General features: G+C 38.1%; 1 protein-coding gene across 1 annotated transcript; it reads left to right on the top strand.

Moving 5' to 3' along the window:
• Window positions 1–1,243: 1,243 nt before the first annotated feature.
• Window positions 1,244–19,457, top strand: LOC145771685 (solute carrier family 22 member 21-like). The gene is made up of 12 exons (XM_082583420.1): window positions 1,244–2,164; window positions 2,791–2,864; window positions 3,389–3,515; window positions 7,140–7,243; window positions 12,345–12,499; window positions 12,818–12,989; window positions 13,356–13,491; window positions 13,944–14,056; window positions 14,343–14,557; window positions 14,811–14,993; window positions 16,334–16,478; window positions 16,838–19,457. The coding sequence occupies exons 1-12, from the start codon at window positions 1,922–1,924 to the stop codon at window positions 16,899–16,901; spliced, it is 1,731 nt and encodes a 576-aa protein (XP_082439546.1). The 5' UTR covers window positions 1,244–1,921; the 3' UTR covers window positions 16,902–19,457.
• The last annotated feature ends 3,354 nt before the right edge of the window (window positions 19,458–22,811 follow it).

The raw sequence follows: 22,811 nt of genomic DNA, 5'->3' as shown, positions 1-22,811 counted from the left end.
GTGTCGTGTTTCTTGGCGATAGATTTAGGTAGCCTGTGTTATTTTGTCCTATGGAAAGGAGGGCACTTTGATCGATTTTTTTCGCATGGTAAATTAAATTCATCAGCAAAATCTCGATAAAGGTCTAAATCTCAAGACGATTGAGCTTGCTTAGGCATTTTTGCATTACAGAATGTCAGTAGGCTATTCCTAAAATCCAAACTGTTGATCTTCGAAAAGACCTCGTTTGTGAAAAGGAAGTATTTAAGAATTATTTAAACACGTAACAATGTATAAACAATGGACAATTTGCGATAAAAGTTACTGCTGATCCAAGTGGGCATTGTGACATATTTCCTGCTTTTATGGGTTAATATGATTTAGTTGTGTCGCAGTTCCTGATTTACAAAGCTTTAACGAGGATTTTGACAAAAATTACTCTCAAGAAACACAAAAAAGTTTGTCAAAAGCCATAATTTGACAAATTTTGACTTTATTCAAAATTTTGACTTTATTGTCATTTTGACTTTATTTTGACCTATAAACTTTTTAAAAACACTCCCCTAGGTGCTGAAAACAACTATATTCTTTGATTCATGGACAGACGAGGTCCTTAACAAATTTTGACTTTATTGACTTTTGTCGGCCCTAGTAATAACTGTATTTGATATAAAGTAAGTTATGCCTTTTTTGTTTTTTTCTTGGTGGATACTATGTTGGTGTTTGTAGACTGTAGTGTAGAGTGTGCACATTTGGCAATGATTTCAAACTTAATTGTTCTGGCAAACAGAGCAATAACTACACACTGATGCTTTACCCCGACATTGAATGGGAACAAGAAGTTGTCATTGTCTCACAAGTTGTTGCTGCTCAGTAATGACGTGGCTTACTGAAAAAAAAGCTTAACATGGATAGAGTATGTTCCAATAGAATAAACAAATGAAGACTACAATGCACGTGTAGGACATGTTTCACATAATTAAACGCATTCAAAAATACACACTAACAAGTTACAACAAACTTTTGCTGTACATGAATCTACATAATTCGTAATTATCCTCTAAATTAAAAGTCTAAATCAAGGTTCTGAAACATACGGCTCGCGATGCATTTTTATACTTTGAAATAATTCACAATTACAGTACGGTACATATTTATTCTATTTACCCTTGTTTTACATATTTATTCTATGGATTTAGAAGATAAAATGAGCTCTAAAATTGCTCAATGTCTGGTTTGTAAAGCGCTGAGGAGCAACGCATTCTGCGATGGATACAGCGCTATATAAAAACTAACATTATTATTATTTGTGTTTATTATTATTATTAAAATGCTCATCAAACTTCACATGACTTTTCAGCACTACTGTCCATCATTTTATTGCGTGTAAGAAACTTGTATTGTTACATCACAATCACAATGCCTATTTATTGGGTCGTTACCTTAACAATAACCTTTGTATTTTCTGAAGTCAATTCTTTAAGGGTTTAGTTTTTTCCGCGCTTTTGAAAGTTGATTGCTAGATTTTTACTCTCCAGACTCCAGATCCATCGTTTCGTTTGAATTCTTTTATTTCTTCGTTTACGTTTTATTGCGTTCGTACGGTGTTCTCTTTGTTTTTACTACTTTTTCTTGCGATCTCGCGTTCTTGGTGTGTTCTTGCCATCTTTTTTGTTTATTGACTTCTTATTGCGTAGGCTTATTGCGTAGCTCGGGTTAATTTACAAATGGTCATTTGGCCCTCAGAGCAATTTGAGTCTGAGACCCTTGTTAACGTAGTGTTTAGAAGAGTAAACATTCTGAAACGTAACACTCAAAGAACTGGTTACATGGCCTAGCTAGACCCTAGTAAAGTATTTATTTAGCTGGTTCATCAAAATTGTAACAATTCTTTTAGAGAACAACATAGTGGGGTTACAGCTATCGTGTAAGATTTTTCAAAATGTCTGTTGACAAATTAGAAGAAGAGTGTTGTTTAGAAACTAGGAAAATTTTTTCAGAAGAAAATAACATCAGCAAAACAGTTTCACAAATACTGAGCAAATTTGGAACTTTTCAAATCCGTTCAGTGGCAATGCTATGTCCTGTCTTCATCCTTTGGGGTATGTTGGTCCAATCTCCAGTTTACTTGAATTACGTTCCACCTCACGTTTGTAGGAAATCCTTTGTTGACGAAAATTTATCGGTAAGTACAGTATACCGTAGCTCTAAATACACAACTCAGTTTCAGTTTTATTCTTTTTTTCTGACCTTCAATCAATCAATGGTTTATTTGTCAGTAACAGGAGCATAGTGCATGTTTGAAATATGCAAGCAATATACACAATGCAAAAGTTACACAAGTTCAATGAAAAAATAATAACTTAGACCGACTTACCATAACATAGCAGGGATCTAGAAAATGAAAAAAAAAAAAACTCAAACTTTAGAGCATGCTCGAGACCGAAATAATTTCTTGTACAAATTTGGATAAACTTCGTCAAAGAATAAGAAATTGCAATCCTTCTGTCGCCTTGTAACAAAAGAGTTGAAACTTAACGTTAACTTTAAAGCTAACTTGGGGGCTTTGGCTTGTTGGTTACATCAATTTAGTGTTTGATTGGACGAATTTAGTGTAAGACCAATTGGGAGTGTTAGGCGAACAGACGGCAAGCCCCTATCATGTTCTACCTGTTTACTTTTTTTAGATCTAAAAATTTCCATTGTTTATTGCGCTTAGAATTTTTGAGTTGTTGAAATTCTCGTGCCCTCTCAATTTTTTTTTCTACATCCGCTACTGCTTCTGCTTGCACTTTAATTTTTTATGCTCAGACAAATGATGTCAGCGATTCAGATTTACCAGAGAACTTCAATTTAAGCAATAATCTTCTTTACCAGTGTTACAAGTAAGAGGTATTTTTGTGGCGTAGGCTAATTGTTGTGATGTAACGTAAGGTCAAGCCGATTTAAAATGGACTTTATCATAATGAATCTGGAAAATTGTTTAAAAGAGTATTTCAGGGCAAAGCCATTAGCTACCAATTGGGATATTTGAAACATAAAACACTCTGAAATATATTGTTTTGTTTTTATATAAAATTGTTTCGTTCCTTTTGTTTCCTTAGGCCTATCTATTGTAGGCTATGTCTTAACTTCGCCATAATTATTTGGTTTTCTTTTTTTTTTCGTTGAAATTCTGGCAATTTTGTATAATTATGCTTAGCTATGTCCTCGAACCGAAATAGAAACACATGAGAATATTACAACTCAAACGTGCTATGCAATTGAACATGCGTAACAGTGCTTCATTTTTGTCACCTTTCTCTCTGTAGCTCTAATTTCAAACTAAAACCATCTGCAGGTTTTCTCCTTAATTTGTATTTTTCGTTTAAAACTGGCAATAGCATTCTAATTGCATGTTTTTTTGCAGATTTACGATTGTGGGTACCAATAACCACAGTGCCACTTCATATCGAACAGTAACAACACAAAAAGAAGCTTGTTCAGATGGATTCACATACAACTACTCCTTCGGGGGAAACACCGTTTCTTCGGAAGTGGGTTGTTCAATGTTCTTATCTAAATCGAATGATGAAATAAGGTTTGAATGACGAAAAACTGTCAATGTTAGCTGACATAAAATTTACAATGAGATAAAAGTAACATCAACAGATATTGTATTTGAACTTCTTTCTTTTGATACCTACGAAAGACACGTGTAGCCTATCCTATATACGTCATCCGTCCGCAAGTAGCCTACTTGTTTTTCTAAAGTATTGCCCCACTTCATCAGTCTGCATTGCTGCATAGCCGATTAGTGAGAGCTTTTGTACCTTACGACACTCGAAAAGCCGACGATTTTACACCTTTCAACAACATGCAGCATTGCAGCTGTGTCTTTGGTAAAACACTTAAAAACGTGTCTGAACATGGACATGAAGATTAGCTTCTTTCCCGTTCACTTAATCTAAGTCTTTAACCACCTGACGTAAGTCTGCACACGATGACGTTCAATACCAATGCGATCTTTTATGAATCTTAAACTGAGTTTGCAACTTCGACAGGCATATCTTACAGAGTCACAGGGCTTGTGCTTGTTCAAATTTTTGTCTTAGAAAAATGTTAGTTCCTCCTGGCCACTACCCACAAGTTTCTCAAGAAGGGTGTCTCCAATGCCTTTTAGACGGCTATAGATCATGTGGTATCAGATGCCACACCAAAGCGACAATTGATATTTTCACAGTCGAGTTTTGTAATTCTCAGTAGGTGTCCATTTTGTGAAATATTTCCTTATAAAAATAAAATGCTTCGTACAATCTAGGTTGTTCGATTTTGCTGATAAGCCTAACTGTAAATGTACATGCTATATATACTTTGATTGAGTTTCGCTTTTAGCAGCATGATGGTTGCTTACTTCACAATGTAGATTTTAACGACCTGTTTTAGCTTGATGCTGCGAGTTCGCTGTGGTAATAGCAGATTGCAATAGCTTTCGGAACACAGTGAAAGAACACAATCGGTACCGTTTTTAAAGTCTTCGGTTTGACCCGACCTGGAATCGATCACAGATCTACCAGCACCAGAGGCGAAGGCGAAACCACTTGACCAATGGGCTGGTTGCTATGAGGAATAATAATAATAATGTTATGGTTTTATTTATTGTCGCTCTACAACAGCTAAGGTCTTTTAGCGACAGGGCTCATTTTCAATTTATATCAGGTTTACGATGTTATCACATTATTACCCGCCTCATTTTCACTGCGCTACGCAGGATAGAACACAATCGGTACCGTTTTTAAAGTCTTCGGTTTGACCCGACCTGGAATCGATCTCAGATCTACCAGCACCAGAGCCGAAGGCGAAACCACTCGGCCACTGAGCTGGTTGCTATGAGGAATAATAATAATGTTATGGTTTTATTTATTGTCGCTCTACAACAGCTAAGGTCTTTTAGCGACAGGGCTCATTTTTAATTTGTATCAGGTTTACGATGTTATCACATTATTACCCGACTCATTCTCACTGCGCTATGCAGGATAGAACACAATCGGTACCGTTTTTAAAGTCTTTGGTTTGACCCGACCTGGAATCGATCTCAGATCTACCAGCACCAGAGCCGAAGGCGAAACCACTCGGCCACTGAGCTGGTTTGCTATGAGGAATAATAATAATAATGTTATAGTTTTATTTATTGTCGCTCTACAACAGCTAAGGTCTTTTAGCGACAGGGCTCATTTTTAATTTATATCAGGTTTACGATGTTATCACATTATCACCCGACTCATTCTCACTGCGCTATGCAGGATAGAACACAATCGGTACCGTTTTTAAAGTCTTCGGTTTGACCCGACCTGGAATCGATCTCAGATCTACCAGCACCAGAGCCGAAGGCGAAACCACTCGGCCAGTGAGCTGGTTGCTATGAGGAATAATAATAATGTTATGGTTTTATTTATTGTCGCTCTACAACAGCTAAGGTCTTTTAGCGACAGGGCTCATTTTTAATTTATATCAGGTTTACGATGTTATCACATTATTACCCGACTCATTCTCACTGCGCTATGCAGGATAGAACACAATCGGTACCGTTTTTAAAGTCTTCGGTTTGACCCGACCTGGAATCGATCTCAGATCTACCAGCACCAGAGCCGAAGGCGAAACCACTCGGCCACTGAGCTGGTTGCTATGAGGAATGGTGTTGAAGTCAGTGAGTCGTTCTTTTATGTGGCTCTTTTGTTTGGCTTGAAGCTATTTTTGAAAATCAACAACCGTGCCTAAAGGGAAGAACTACGTCACCTAATCTATTAATCAACTGATTCAACAAAATTTCACACCAATAACGCCTAACAACACAGAAACTCAACAGCCAGTAGCCTCAAGCCAAACAAAAAAACAAAAAAAAAAACGCATGAAAGAACGAATCACTGGCTTCAACACCATTCGTCATAGCACATGACTATAGGGAACTGTGTTCCAAAAGCCAGTGCAATCCGCTATTACCACAGCGATCTCGCAGCATCAGGCTAAAACAGGTCGTTAAAATCTACATTGTGAAGTACATGCAATAGTTTGCTTCTGCACTTTGAAACCGGCACTGCTCATGTAAGGAAGATAAACATTCAACAATGCACCAAAATCATGCTGTGATAATGCAATAGTGAAAAAAAAAAAATGACTGATAAATGTACAGACGATGTTTTCATTCCGATCTTACAAATATATGGTGAATAAAATTACTTTCTTATATTTTCGAGGTGCGGTTTCCTCAATCACTACTCGAACTACTTGGTTTGAATTATTTTAGTATCAATGGTTTCGGATCTTTGGTATAAAAAATGTAACATTACTCGATGGTGCTGGAGAGGGCATAATCAATGTGTTTCTAAAAACCATGGACTTCTAAATAGTAGAATCTGGACTGGAAACGCAGTGGGCAACAGTAGCCCAAACAGTTGGTACAACAGTTGGCCAACAGTGGGCCAACAGCCAAGTAACTAACCATGTTGGCCAACTGTTGTACCAACTGTTTGGCCTACTGTTGCCCACTGCGTTTCCAGTCCAGATGCTACTATTTAGAAGTCCATGCTAAAAACCTTTACGTAAGACTAGTAAAAATTGTTTTGCGTCCATGGCCAAGCACAGATTTCAATTTGAGAAACGCTAACCTGCTCCGATAGCTCAGTTGATTAGGCAAACGACTTTACGAACAAAGAAACTTCATGATCAAGCGACACTGGTTCGACTCTGGGGGTATGCGCTGCTTAAGCAACTTATTTCAAAGACTGCTCTCCATTCAGTGGTAGGCTACCTGTTGTATGTAATAATTTACAGACAAGAACACTTCAACAATCGGCAACTTCACTCAGTCAAACTCGTTGACCGGACCTGCGCCAGAAGCCTCTACAAGTATGCGAAGCTGCTAGGATTAAGTTTTTGAAGAAGCTTTATCAGTGCGAGGATAAAGATTCTCACAAGCAATCAATCTTTTTACTTTAATAAGTCGTCAGGAGATTGTAATTCGAATAGAAAAGACGGTGTTCATTTCAATGGGTCTTTGCATTTTCATATCATTTTGTAACTTGGAAAGATGTTCTCGCTTAAATTATTATCATCAATACAAATATTTTGATTATGATGAAAATGCCAGCGGCTGTCTCAACAAATTCCAATGCTTTTTTCAGTTCGATCTAATTTGTGAAGCTGCCTGGAAACGACCAATCACTGTATCGGCGTTTATGTTTGGCATGATGATTTCCAGTACGATAGGTGGACATGTGGCAGACAGGTAGCATTAGCCTATATTTCGTTGAAGTGTTTATTTTTCCTGTCATAGTGGGCCTATTATAGTTTACTAGGGCAGGGGTTTCCAACCTGCCGGAAGTTTCTGAGTGGCCCGCGTGGTATTTTTTGAAATGGCTTATATTATCAACTTAATCGTCCACGAAATTTATGGCGAACTTACATTCCGAGATAGTGGCATTTATTCTTTGGTTTCTTTGTCTATTACGTTATAATTTCTACTGTATAGTGCAGGGGTGCACAACTGTTCAAGTTAATTTTATGGCATCATAATGCACATTGTTACGCATCACATTATCCACATTGTTTACGTCCACATCCTTTCCGCAAAATCGTTTCGGTCAGTAGGGAAGGTATGGACCCATGACCATGCTTGACCCATCAGCCACCCTCTTTTAAATTCAAATAACAGGTTACCATACACTTTTTTGTGGATTGAATACGTTGTGTTTGGTTCATTTTTGATTCGTAGAAAGTTCTGAGTTAAAGTTTCAAAAATTTTGCAAGTTTAAGGGGTGAAGTGTGATTTTGGGATGTTTTAGTTAATTTTCATGTTTGCGTTTAGAGTTTTAGACAAATTTAAATAGCGCTAGCATCAGTAACTTAATTAAAGTTCAGAAATTGTAATTAGCTATCTAATGTAGGAGTTAATCAAGTTATTTTAGATTTCACTTCATCATAATCAAGTTAAGCTCAGATGAAAATTAGTCACTGACTGTTGTGACCCTTGATCCACCAAAAATGTTTTTCCTGAGCCATGGGTTATGGGTTACACATTATTGAATGAGAGACAATAAACACGTTTAATTTATTTTAAACATTATTGTGTTCTGTAAGTGGTGTATTAAATATTATAAAATGAATAGTGAAGCTGGTGAGTATTCAATGTTGACATTACACAAGAAGAAGGGTCAGTTTGAGGAAGAAGAAATGAAAAGAGCGGTGGAAGATTGTAAAACCGTTACATGATATCGGCACACTGTTAACAATGTGTGCATTTGACAATTATATTCATTGTACCTCAAAAACTTGCTCTAAATATTTTTGAAGTCGAAGTCATCAGAGTGATTCAACGGTCCATACCCGGCAGCTCAAGAGTCCAAACACGTTTGAACACTCAAGTTGCTCTGATGACCGTCAGTGTTTTCAAATATTTTTTCTAATCCTCTAATCATATGTGGTTGATTTTTTTTATACAATTTCCTGAAGTGATCACATTATATTGTGTTAAAATGTTGTCATCATAGAATGATCGGTTAGCCATTTATAGCCTTTAATGTGAAAAGATGGCTCATTGGTCCATACCTTTCTTTAATATTTCTTACTTCATTGAGGTACATCTGATATCAGAGACTCGCCTAAAACGCATTTAGCAGTAAAATGTTTTCTGCACTCTGCAATGATATAGAATATGTCAAATAGGAAACAAAAAGGCCTATTTTCGCAACTTTATTTTGTAGGCCTATTTTCGCAACTTTATTTTGTAGGCCTATTTTTACAACAACCGACCAAATAAAAGTTTCCTTTTTTATCTTTCTTTTCTAGGTTTGGTGGCTGTGCATTTTTAAGATAGTGTTTTCCACTGTTTTATCGAAACTTATTTTAAACCTTTTGGTTTTGCCATCTTTCCCTTTTGTAGGTGCCAAATTCATGAGTTTACTTCATCGTTCTCTACAGGTTCGCGCCAGCAATGCAAAAATACATAAAATTGAATTAAAAAGCAAGCAACGCTTTTACATTTTACAAAAAAATATGCCTCTATGTAGAAAAATATCAGAGGATTTACAGATAAGCAGTTTTTATGACCTCATTACTCGGCAGCAGAAACTTGTGCGAGCAAGTTTTTTCGCGGATGAACCATGTCAAATCCCATAATGATGTGAGATCACTAATGTTTGACAGCCACATGGAAAACTCGCTTCGCATTGCTACATCGTCCATCTCACCACATATTGCCAAACTCGTTATAGAAAAAGTGCCAAACTTTACATTGAAATGTCGACGTGTAGTAGAAATTTTGTTGACTTTACCATATCTTGGTATATTTGTTTATTCTTCTTAAAATTGTAAAAGAGGATATTACACATTTTTCAGATTAGAATTTTGGTGTGAGGGTTTTATCTAGAAATTATAAGACAGCCATTTCTAAAATTACAAATTAGCAGTAAACACTCAAGTGGCCCGCGCTATCATTCTTAAACCCCATGTGTTTTTTTGGTCAAAAGGTTGGACACCCCTGGTCTAGGGTATTCTGTGTGGTAAACTACTGTGTACTTCAACAATCAACATGCTAGTTAAGGATGAATTTAAAAAAGTCGGACTGAAGGAGAAAGATGCAAGGGACAGAGTGAAATGGAGAAAAGGGATTAAAACAATTGCTGCGCGGAAACAATCGGCCACCCCCACTAGTGGGGAACAAACCGACGATGGATTATGATGATGATGAGTTAATTGAGTTGTTTGTGGTAATCTTTATCCTTGAACTGAGAAAGCTTTCTTCGATGGTTTAATCTATATTTTTACATATAAGCCGGTAGTTATATTGGTAGCAGTTATATTATTTCATCCACAGACGCTGCTTGGAGGTTAAAATTGGAGTCATGGAGGTGTGTAGGCCTACTGTGTAGTATAGTGAGGAAAGGGTCGGAAAGATTTGTGGTGTTCAGACTCTGAAATTTGTGCCATGAAAATCAATTTATTCAAGGGCTGTTTTTTATGCAGTATCGCTCGCTGATGTGTATGGCTGGTGTACGAATTTGTCTAAGGGAGTGGAGTGGGAGTGGGAGTGGAGTAAGAAGTCAGTGGGAGTGGAGCGAAGACAACCGGTAATCATCTTCATCGTGTCATTGAGGGTAGCATCAACTGTTGTGACATGTGTAGTGCAACACAAGGCCAGAGCAGCATATTCAACAGTGCTATAGACGAGTGCAAGAGCAAGTGGTTGCATATGGTAAAGGTAAAGGTGAGTCTCACACTTGAATCATAGCACACTAAGCCTTCGCACTAACGAGAGTAGGGTGGCAGTTCCTTTCTCTCGGCCGATTTTCCTTCAGCAACTACCCCACCCTGTTTATTACACTCTGGTGTTTTTCTGAGCAGTGTCTTTCAACAACCAGGTTAAGCCGGGAATCGAACCAGGATTGCATGATTGTAAAGCGATTACCTTATTCTCTGCGTCATTCCACTGCCTGTGCACAAAAGCTTAATCATGGCAGCTTCGTATTTTTGTTTAGGCTTTAAATCACGGATGCAGGTCCGGTAATCGAATTCCAAAGCTTTAAAAGTTTCTCACTAGGCCTACTTTGAGCAGCATTTCCGCTTATTCAAGTATTGCTGTCTGTGCAACATTTTATTCAATCGATGTTGCTGCATGACAGCTTGAAACCTTGTAAAAGTATACACCTCTGTTTCCGTCACAAAAGGGATATTTAGAGAAAGAATTTTTTGAAGATGTCACTTTGAGACGAAACAAACTGTTCTGGTTTCTTGATAATATTTTGCTTTCATGAACTTGCTCTACCTCTTACCATGAGCTAGCGTCATGCACTTGAGCAATGTTGTTAATATTATAATACCACAGTATACATATTAATGAGATAACAAGTAATTACAAAAGCTCTATACATACCGTACATTAAATACCCGATCCATAATTACTTTCTACGGTCTGTGATAGTAGCTCACATAGGAGGAACCTGGACTCGAGCTTATCCTTTTTGCATTTTTTTGCGAAAAGTTTTCGCTCGCCTCACTCTCTCCGTCATATTGGATTAATCTTCCTTGGAATTGGTTAACCGTGTTTCCAACAATGGAGTAATAAGGGGTACCGGTAGAAGCTTTTAATGTGTCTTTTAACGGCTAAGAAAATGCTGCAATTTATTCGAAGTGAATACATTACTCACTCAGCTAGTTCACAATCAGGCCCGGATTTAGTGGGGGGCAGAGGGGGCAGTTGCCCCGGGCCCCCGACTTTTGAAGGGCCCCCCTATGTGGAAAAAATGTGATTTTGTGTTTATTTTTTCCTTTTGGCCTTTAAAGTTTCTGCAATTTGCTGTGCAGTACTGGACTGATGCTACTGAAGACGTAGAGGTGGTTTTTCGCGCCGTAGGCGCAAAAAATTTTTTTGCACGGTGGCCTCTCGATCTAAAAGTGCCCCGGGCCCCCCATCAGCTAAATCCGGCCCTGTTCACAATTACAGTAAATTAACTCTTCCAGTAGAGTGGAGATATGAGGAAAAATCAGCCTTTTATTAGCCTACTATAAAGGAAGATGGAGACACCTCAGACGAGTTTTTCGAAATTTTATTGAAAGACAATACCGTGCAAACTAATGGGCTACTATGCAAAGCTTTGTCAACGCATAACCCTGGACTCAGGTACTGGCCTATCTTACGGGTAACAAATCACCCACTTTTCCACAGAATTAAACAAAAGGTCATGCACAGATTGGTTCGCGTTAGTTGGGTTTCGTCAGCGTGGTCAAGCAAACAGACAAAAGACTGTCAAATTTAGTGCCAGAGTGTTCCTATCAAAAACAAGTGAGCATAAAGTTCAGAACACCCGGTCTAAAATAGCAAAATCATTTCATCGCTTAAGCAAAGCAGATTGTGTGGTAGTCCGACTCTGTAGTGCTGTGGTCATATTTCTTTTATATTAGGCCTAGCCTAAATACATTTGTCTACTACTTAATATTAAATCTTCATCCTTCTATTAAATCGGCAGCAGTGGCCGTCGCAGTGGCCGTCGGCAGCAGTGGCCGAGTGGTTAGCGCGTTGGGCTCGCAGTCGAGAGCCTGCGTGTTCGACTCCAGCCACCCGCACCTGCTGTTGTTTCTCTGGGCAAGAAACTTTACGATAATTGCCTCTACCCAGTGATCGATTTCGAGTAATAGGTAGTACCAAATTTAAGTCATAAGTAAAGTAGACAACCGGAAACAGACATTGCCGTCGGCTGCAGCGTGGGTCAGGTGTATGTCGGAAGGCGTACACCCATGCATAGCGCTCAAGTCCGCTTTCCCGCAATGCAGGATAAAAATAAACAAACAACAAATATTCAATTGCAACGCTTTACATTTGCTTTTTAATCTAGATTTGGAAGAAAAACAACTGCTCTCGTTGGGTTTGCGATACATTCCATTCTTGAAGCTGCCATCTCGTTCGTCAAGTCTTACATTCTTTACGTGGTATTCCTATTTTTGTTGGGATTGGCACACATCATTGTCTATATTACCGTATTTGTTTGGTGTAAGTTACCATTTTCTGGTTGGTTGATGTAAATTTGCTAAAGGAATATTTGGTTGGTTGTTGATTGCTAAAGGAATATTTTACAAAAGAAAAACGTATATTTATGGTAGGCTATTGTAGCCTATACCTTCAAATTAGGCTCATGCATTGCGTACAAAAATTTTCGTCAGAAGCAAAGCGTTTGCTCCAGTTGTCAAGCTGTAACCTATCTGAACCTGCTATCATTTTGGCAACCAGTGTATTTTGAAAACACAATCGCTTAAATGAGATTATAGCCTATAGCCTACTTTGTTGTCATCAAATATAAATTTTTTTTAGCCCAGGAATTTGTTCAAGATGGAAAGAAAAGGAGCTTGGCGGCTTTATCAATGAATGTGAGCTTTGCTTTCGGCACAGCTTTATTGACTTCGGTAGCTTATTTTATTCGAGATTGGAAATGGATTTATCGTTGCTTTGCTATTGCTTCTGCAGCATATTTTCCTATTCTTTGGTACAAACTTTTAAAATATTTCACTCGTGGTTGCATTTTTGACCTGGCTTCAATAGCAACATATTAGCCTCTATACGTCGACCCATGGGCTATTTTTTCTTGAAGTTTCCTAAAAAGTTACAAGTTAGGCATTTACTCTTGTGATACCCGAAATATAGATAAAAGTACATAACTTGTGATACACGAAATATAGATAAAAGTAAATAAATGACAGTAATTTAAAGAAGGCTATATTAATAGAATGTAGTGGCTAATCATTCATCAGCGATCACTTCTCGTACAGCAGTTTAAAAAACGCCTTAAATTTACACTACTCAGCAAACAATATTAAAAATGTCATGAAGCTTTTCAGCATATGTTTTGCAGTCTTGTTCCAGAGTCTCCGAAGTGGTTGATTCAAAAACGAAAAGACTCTCAAGCCGTTAAACTATTGAAAAAGATGGCTAAAGTCAATAAAATTGACATCAGCGAGATCTGGGTCAAAGATCCTCAACTTTTCAAGGTATAGAAGTTTATCACGTGTATTTGCATCAGTGTCTTCAGTTTTAATATTTCTCCTCCTGTGAATGTGGTACCGAGGAACAGACCGCAGACCACATCATCAATGACTGTACCATCTTCAACCCACCTAACGGAGTGGAAGGTCTGCGCGCGTCATGGAAGATGAAACCAAAACTGGCTGCTCTATAATAGCCTTCCAGTGTAGTCCTGGACCATCGTGAATCTGGCGTGGTAAAAGGATAGACCCTCGGCCCCAGAAGTTCACTTGACGACGAAGAGTTTTAATATTCATGTTCAACAGAATTCTTGCTTTGATAGAATAGCACCTTCAGCTTATTTTTAGCTTATTTAAATATAATCCAAGTGTGAGTATTTTTTAAGCCTTAGCTTGCTTTATGACTACCTCATATTGGAACGTTTAGGATACAGCGTACCCTACGTTTTCCTTTTCAGAATGCAAAACAAACGATTAAAAAGGAAAAGAAAACAAAATCGAAAAGTGCTATTTATTTGTTCCTGGCGAATAGAGTACTACGTAAAAGAATTATTATTATTTGTCTTTTATGGTAAGTTTATCCAGTAGGCCTACTTCTATTCTATCCGTTGCAATTCATAATAGGCTATCAGTATTAATGTAGCCATAGTTTTACTCTTTGTAAAAACTTACACTTACTAGGCTATAGTTTCAAAAATAAAAAGTTCATAACAATAAAATGTCTGCCTTGCGTTTGTATTTTTGATTTAAAATTTCTTTTAATGTTAAATACTTTTCTAAAAGTATCTTAAAGTTTCAATGCTCATAGACATAATTCTTGAAAAAATTAATTTTGTTCTAATGTTTGTATTTTTAAGGAACATTTCGTTTTTTGGATATTACACCTTAACGTTGAATTCATCGAACTTGGGTGGAGATATATACGTAAATAATATTGTGGGAGGCGCAGTTGATATCGTGTCTGCTCTCTTCATGGCAGCAATGGTTAATAAATTTGGAAGAAGAAATTCTTTTGCATTTCTTACTGGTCTTAGTGGATTGTTTTGTGTTTTGTCTCCTTCATTGAAATCTGGTAATCAAAAAATGAGTTTTATGTGGCCTAAAATAATGCGTCGCAGATAGCATGTGAGTTATCTTCAATGCCTTTTTGCAGAATTTCATACAAGCAGTCTATATCCCATAAATTAAATTTTTAACACTTTATAAAATTTCAATTCATAATACTTATTTTCCTAAAAATAAACGTAGCTTAATTTAAAATAGTTTTTAGCTTGATAGTTGAAATAATTTGGTTCTAGCTGCGTAAATCAACTTTGTCGTTTCAGTCCACAATGCAGCTGGAGTTGCAAGTGCTATGGTCGGTAGGTTCTTCATAACCACTTCAATGGTCTTGATAATACTTTATACTGGAGAATTATTTCCAACCTTGGTTCGTAGTACAAGCGCTGGAATTGCTTCCATGTCGGCAAGAGTAGGAAGTATAGTATCTCCGTTTGTGATATTTTTTGGTAAGTCATCGGCTATTCATTGATAGTATTGTATATCTTCAAATGAAAAACAAATGTAGATGCGAGAAAAAACGCTATTTCAGCTTTGAAGCGTATTTTCTTTTAAACAGGCCTTTACGAACCGGATAGGTTTTGCATTTAAATTAGAATCAAAACGTCAGCTTAACTTTGTGCAGCAATCACAGACAAAGTTTTATGCTTCTTCTTTTTCTGGCTTTATTTCCACTTCAAGTGGGGTTGCCGGTACAGATTGCAACCCTCCACATCACTCTGTCAGCACCATCTTCTTCCTTCACTCCTACTATTTCCATATCTTTTGTCACACAATCTCTCTATCTTCTTTTAGGCCAATTTCGTTTCCTTTTACCAACTTCTAATTGTCTTATTCTTCTTCCGACATAATCTTCGTCTTCCTTACGACGTGACTTAACCATTTAAGACGTGTCTTTCTCAGCTTGTCTTTCAGGTCTCCAACTTGTACTCGTTCTTTGGTGATTTCATTTCTTACAGACAAACTTAAACAGATTTTTAAAAGGAGCGAGATTCAATCATACAAGCTATTAGTCCATAAGCCGCAAGTCTTTGAAGAAACTGCTTTGCAATATAAGACTATAACCAGGCATGATCGAAGTGAGTTAGCTCAGCAGCATAAGCGCCCGAGTTTGTGAACAACGAAATATCAAGTTTAAGCATGGCTTGTTATCTTCTGCGGGAATGCAATTGAGCAATTTCATTTCAAGTACGGTTCCCCATTCTGCGGCACCTAACGGATGAAATAATTTTTCAGTTTTTCTCCTGCACTGCCCTGCTTAATGTAGTTTCTACCAGCTTTTGGTATTGTAAGTGCTGAAAACTTGCACGATTCTTAATCATGCAAGTCAGTATTGTCATTGCAACATACAATGCTATCCTGCATTTCAAGTAACTTAGACTACTCTTGTCTACTCAACAGCATGGCTCATTATAGTCCGCCCCGATAGCTCAGTGGTTACGCGCCCGGCTCAAAATCACGCGGCGCTGGTTCGACTCTCGGGGTGTGCGCTTGAGCAACGCATTCTAACTGCTCTCCATTTAACGGCACCTAATAGTTGGAATAATTTTTTCGGCAACAACACTTCAACAATCGGAAAACTTCACTCTGTCAATCTCGGTAATCAGCACTGCGTCAAGAGCCTCTACAAGTATGCGAAACTACCAGGAATAACCTATCAAGGCTTTGTCAGTCCGAGGATAAAGATTCAAAACCAACCAACATATGTGTTCTCGTTTTGATGTAATAGTAGCCTACCTTAGCTTTATCTCTACAAAAGAGTAGGCTATTAGTGTTTATTCTGTTGCAGGAGAAGAATTCGATCTTTCCATTCCTTTTTACGTCCTGGGTACAATATGTTTGGTTACTCCTTTGCTGACGTTTCTGTTACCAGAAACCTCAAAGGCTGTTCTTCCTGACACTCTGGAAGACGCAATTGCTTTAGAAAATCGCAGGTATGCGTTAAATAAGAGAAAACTGAATTGATAGGATTGGAGGAACAGCATAACGTTCAATGGCTCAACACGCCATAGTTCCAATCCGTAATACACAGTATAGGCTACTGTATAAATTTAGTAATGTTGGAAAACTCTCTTATTCGCTCAATTCTAATATTGGTTGAAGCCGTTGAAGCACGGGTCCTTATTGTCGAATTATGTAATGTTATTATCGTTGATCTTAATACATGTTCAGCCACTAATCTCAACAAAAAAAACAAGGCTTAATCAATGGAAACTGCCCCCCCATTTTTTTGCTGGCTACGCTCCTGGTTGTCAACTACTGCTTTGCAAAACAAATACTTTATTCTTTTCAGGTTTCATTGGATCCAGAACTTTGGAAAGCAGAGGCCACCACTATTACCAAACAGAAAAATCTAAATTTATAAGATCTATTGACAATGACAAAGCTACATCTAATTGCAGCAGCAATAAAATCTGAAGTTTTAAAACTGTTCGGTCACACCAAAAGATCAAATTCAGAATCAGTAGCCTAAAGTCTGCAAAGAAGGTAAAGTCGAAGGAGAAATAAATTGCGGCAGGCAATCAAAACTGTGGCAAAACAACATTCAGACAAGCAGGCCCGGATTTAGGGGGGCAGAGGGTGCAGGTGCCCCGGGCCCCCTTTTGAAAGCCCCCCGACGTGGAAAAAATGTGATTTTGTGTTATTATTTTTTTCCCTTCAGCCTTTGAAGTTTCTGCAAAATGCTGTGCAGTGCAGTGCTGAAATAATGCTGTGTTTCGCGCCGTGGCGCGAAAACTTTTTGCACGGGGTCTCCCAGATCTAAAAGTGCCCCCGGCTCCCCATCAGCTAAATCCGGCTCTGCACGCAAGGTCCTGTCTCAATTTGGGCGAGTTAGCTTAAAATCCTCACTTTTGGAAACAATTAGACTAACCCATGTTCATGTGCAATCTGCTGCAAGCGGAGATGGCGACTGATGGTGATCAAAATTAATGTGAAAAATTTCTATTGTCGTTTCGAAACAAATCTATCTTCTGTAGTAGGATAGTAGGCTACAGCACAAGCTCTTAATAATTCTTTGACCATTTAATTATATGTAGGCTAAATGCAAACAATGACAAGTAGGCTAAACAACTGTAATTCTATCCTACCTGCTGTGGCGCAATATTTAGTATGTTATGCTAGCAACGTAAGCAATATAGCCTACTCGTCTTTATCTGATTGTTGTTTCCCCTGCCATAAACTGCCACAATCGATTCACTCCAAACCTAAATTTCAGTGTTAATGGAGATAGATTATATAGCCTAAAGTTAAATGTAGCCTACCGTAAAAATACACTAGCCTACATGATTATCGTAGTTTACAATTATAGTTTGTCTACGTGTATTCCAATTATTCACAACATGTTTATTAGCCCATCGCATTTTTTCAGCCAGGAAATTAATCTTGTTTCTCGGACGTGGATTCACTGTCAGGACTAATTTGCCCGCTGCTTTATTCTTGTTGTTTTCTGTGAAACTGAATATAACAATCGGATTCAACCTAATCCATATCTAGGCCTGTAGCCTAGTTAAGGCTAAGTTAGGGATCTACATCTGACATAGTGTAGGCTATGCACAGAGATGGGCAAGATCACCAGTTTTAGTGATCTTGAAGATCAACATCACCAAGAATATATTGTCTTGAAGATCTAGATCAGATTACCAAATAAAATAATGTGATCTTAAACATCAAGAAACAAGATCATTTTTTGTGAAGGCTGCCGTAGCCTCCCTAATGGCTACTATATGTCACTTCGCTGCTTTCTGTCGTCTGTTGTATCCAGGGGCGCCGGAACGATTTTTGACTGGGGGGGCAAGATTACGAAAAAAGGGCACTTTTGTTTACTAAAAGGCCAGTTTTTTTTTCAAGTTTTAAGATAAGATATAGCGACAATCCTAATCTATCAGCTCACTATGTATTGAGTAATGATAGCCTACAAGTGTCCGGTATACAAAGAAGGGCATCATGCTATGTTGTAATGATGTAACTTACTGTCAAGCCTTAAAGCAGCCTGCGGCCATGGCCGCTAAGTAGTGCTTGAATGACCGCCGGTGCTACCTCCTCAATCGGCCAAGTTTGGCCGCCGGTCTCTTCTGTCGTTTTTATGTCGATTCGATGTTGTCGGACATTAAAAAGGAGAACTAGGTTAGTTGACATCCGAGGGGAAAACATTTTTTGATCATATTTTGCAAAAATTATGCTTCTTTTAGTAATGTCCTTCACATCATTGAAATACTTATTTTATTACCTTGCCGTCATCGTCAACACATGTCGAACGTTATTTTTCGTTGCTAAACAGAATTCTAGGGGAGTGGCGTACTTCTTTAAAATCAGCCACATTGGAGACACTCGTGCGAGTGTTGTTAGATGGTCCCGCAGCACTGGATTACAATCCCGATAAAGCAGTTATTGCGTGGTGCAACGATTCTATTGTAGGACGTCGCCCAGGCCCAGACTTCAACAACGCTAAGTGATCATTTTTGCATTGTTTCAAGTTTAATTCTATTTACTTGTGCTATCGTTATTTTTATTTTGTATTTTGGCCTCCAAGCACGCAGATTTAGCCGCCGAGAAGGAGCTCCCGGTAGACCACGATGGTTGCGGAAAAAAAACGAGTTTTAAGGCCTGTACTGTGTTGCAAAAATTTGTGCCGTAGGCCTAGCCGCCTATATATTATTTTGAGGCAAAAATGAAAGATTATAATTAGGCTAAAAGCGAATAGCAGAAATTGTTATATTGCAAAATGTGCAGTAGCTTACATGAATTTGAAAGGGCACCATTTCCCTCCCTGCCCCTCCATCTGCAGAAAAATTGAGGTCAGGGGGGTCGGCCGCCCCCCTGACCCCCGCTTCCGGCGCCCCTGGTTGTATCGCATCTGTGATCGCAGTGTAGGATACTGTATGTTATCGCAATGGTCGCAAATAAAAACACGATTATTATTACACTTACAGAAATATGCAACTGAGACAGAAAGTTCTTGGGGGAAAAAGTTCGTGACCGGGCCGGCGTCAGTGATTCTGATACAGCTCAGTAACGTTAGTTTTGCGTTAAGGTTATTGCCTTAGTGCATTGCACCGAGTCACGTGCGCTTGATTACGTCGTGCCGCTCTGTGGCTGCGAGTAGTTTATAATTATAGCAGCAGGACTTGGTAACCACTACACAGTGATTTGTCACTTGTAGGGGAAGGGAAGGTAATTTGATACGGAAGGTAATTTGATACACCCCCCCTACAAAAATGTACAAAAAATATTGGTCAAAAATATTGTCATTAGGTGAAAGATTTGTGAAAATAATGCCTACAAAAATTGCACCATGCAGCTAACTCGTGCTTTTATGGCATAAAATTGTGAAAGTGTGTTTTTTGAGTATTTTCGTAAAAATTTTAACTCATGATTATCTTCGTCTGGAAAATTAAAGAAAAGTTTCTGAAAGATGAAACCAAACTCATTTGACAGTTCATTGATAAGGCTTCAAGGGCATGTCACGTTTTTTCTGCAATGTGCATCTAAGCATACAAAAATCAGTATTTTATAACTTTTTTTGAAAAAGGTAAATTGATACATGTGGAGAAGGTAAATTGATACAGTATATTAAATTCTTTTTTGTGACTGTAATAAATGTTGACATTGATCTACTTGATTTAAATAAGTTATTCTTTATTAACAAGACCTGCTACTTTGGGAAACAACGAGTATATAAGCTTTCGTAGGCCTACACGCTATCTGCTGTCAAAAAATGAGAAAAGTGCAAAGCACTCCCCTTGAATAAGAACTCCAGCCAATGATCCTTCCCATGACCATCCCGCTGCAGAAGCTTCGCCGCACACATGGGCCTCAACAGTCATCTTTGCACCCAAGCACGCCAACCACATATTAAATTTTCATTTATTGCTTTGCTGTCAAAGGGGATTTCTGTATTAGTTTTACTGTATCAAATTACCTTCCGGGTGTATCAATTCACCTTCCGTGGAAGGTAAATTGATACATTTGAGTGACGTTTTTAAAATTTCAATTAAAAAAAAAGTAACAAAAATAAAAAAGTGAAAATGTTTTTAAAAAGTGTGTAAGGGATCAGACTTTCATTTCAGCTTAAAATCAATAGTTTGTGTCAGATAATTTTCAGTTAACAGGCAAAAATGTTAAAAGTGTATCAAATTACCTTCCCTTCCCCTACGTACACTTAGCTCTACTCGTGTTAAGACCTCTTTTCAATTCCTTTACGTTTGTGAGTTTCTGTAGCAATTCTGCAATACCCACAAACGTAACAGATCCAAAGCCTCTACAACAGGGCTTCCCGATTCGTTTATCACCCCACACCCCATGGGATTGATGAAGCCAATCTCGCACCCCCTGTTTTGAAGCGGAGTGGTTCTGAGAAAAAATTCAAAATACGGGGTAGGTGCGGGACCGATGGGACAGATTTTTTTATTTGTTAATAGCGACTCCAACATAAATACTACGTCGTCCATTTTTTCATAGTTTGTAGATCCACAGACTTACAAGTTATGATGTAAAAATTATTGAAATGTTATAATTAGTTATTGAGTTATTCAACATTTCATCAATGTTGTTGGTTGTCCCGTGGGTCCCATACCTATGGGACCGATAGGACAGTGTTATGGGACCGATGGGACATATCCAAAATTGCACAAAAGAAGTACAAAAAATGATTTTATGAACTGAAATTGGTTATTTACATTAAAAGTGAAAAATCAACATAAAAAGTCAAGTTCCTTCGTCAATGTTCGTAAGCAATTGCAATATCCATGTATAGATTGTCTATACCAGGGGCGTGCAACTGTTTATCGCAATGGGCCACAACATACAATTATAATGATGCTGAGGGCCAGTTTATCGAATAACACATGAATTTATATGAACAATTTATTTAATGGAAAAGTACACACAATCAAGTTACACATTGAGTGAGTGATTAATGAGATGTCTGATATCTTCTCTGTCCAGAGATCTTGCCAATGTCAGCTTTGACAGAAGAAGTGGCAACTCGAAGTTGACTTGTCAAGTGCTCATCTGTAAGCTGATTCCTGTATTTTGTCTTGAACAACTTCATTTTTGAAAAGAACTGCTCACAGCAGTAGGCCTATGTGCTTCCGAAAAGAGAGATAATTTTTCTCGCGTGATTTTCTAGATTTGTGTAATTTCCACACACGTAGCTTCTGTAAAAAGAAAGTAAATCATTTTCATTGTAGGCTCGTTTGAGATCGACGTTTGCTTGCAATTTTAGTATTTCTAATTGAAAGCTAGATGGAATATTCTCCACAACCAGGTCAAATGGATGAGCAAAAAGTTGAAAGTCGGCATTGTGTTTTGAAAATCTTCAAAGCGAGCTTCAAATGCCGAAATTAACTTTTCAACCATTCCAACATAGGCTATTTTTCACAGTCTTGAACTTGAACCCTTCTATACTTTCCAGACAAGGAAAGTGAGTCAGGGATGCTTTGCTCAACTGAGATCGAAAGAGTTGTAGTTTTGCTTGAAATGAGGAAATATGTTAACAAATAACAACATCCTCCGATCTAACGGTGAAAAGTATTTAAAAATAATGGGCTACTTGATGAAGAATGTACGGGCCACGTAAATGGGTACCGCGGGCCGTGCTCTGGCCCGCGGGCCGTATGTTGCACGCCTCTGGTCTATACAGACGAAACAATCTCTGAGAAACGTGGAATGCCGCTTAGGCGTGTTGTCATATCAACTGGTTGTGGCAAGGATTATTTTTTCTTTATCTTTTTAAGAAATTGAGGCAACATCCTCATTGTTTGGAAAGACAAATTAAAATGCCTATTTAAAATGCCCTTGTCCCATCGGTCCCGCAATCAACAATTTTGGAAAATATTTTTCTGCTGTCCATGCTGTTGACATCTGAAACTCCATTAGTATCACAAACCTTGCTTCTTATATCACTGATTTAAAACAACTTTATTGTCAATCATTGTTATGTCTGATATTTTCCACAGATTTTTTTTAATCCTATAGCTACAAGTTATTTTAGTGTCTTAAAATTAATATTTTGCCATCATTGTTTACACAGTTGAGCTAGATCCTACTCTTTTCACGTGCGCAACCTGAGATACATATTTCGTGTCCAAAATCAATATTGCCAAAAACTATTCACTAGAGGGCAAGATATCGCGCTGTCCCTTCGGTCCCCGTGTCCCATCGGTCCCGCACTTCCCCTACGAAAACAACGCAGAAAAGCAGCTCACCGGCCTTTATATGGCTAACGAATACGAAAAAGGGCAGCCTTTAACAACGCAATCACACAA

This window comes from Aplidium turbinatum, chromosome 1, assembly GCF_918807975.1.
Source record: "Aplidium turbinatum chromosome 1, kaAplTurb1.1, whole genome shotgun sequence".
Lineage (NCBI taxonomy): Eukaryota > Metazoa > Chordata > Ascidiacea > Aplousobranchia > Polyclinidae > Aplidium > Aplidium turbinatum.
Note: the sequence above shows the minus strand (reverse complement) of the source record. Positions and strands in the feature narration are given on the sequence as shown.

Bases quoted from the DNA above. Each gene is read 5' to 3' on its own strand.
- LOC145771685 (XM_082583420.1), top strand. From the start codon at position 1,922: ATGTCTGTTGACAAATTAGAAGAAGAGTGTTGTTTAGAAACTAGGAAA. The intron at 3,516-7,139 runs GTGGGTTGTTCA...TGCTTTTTTCAG, and splicing joins GAAACACCGTTTCTTCGGAA to TTCGATCTAATTTGTGAAGC. The intron at 12,990-13,355 runs GTACAAACTTTT...TATGTTTTGCAG, and splicing joins GCATATTTTCCTATTCTTTG to TCTTGTTCCAGAGTCTCCGA.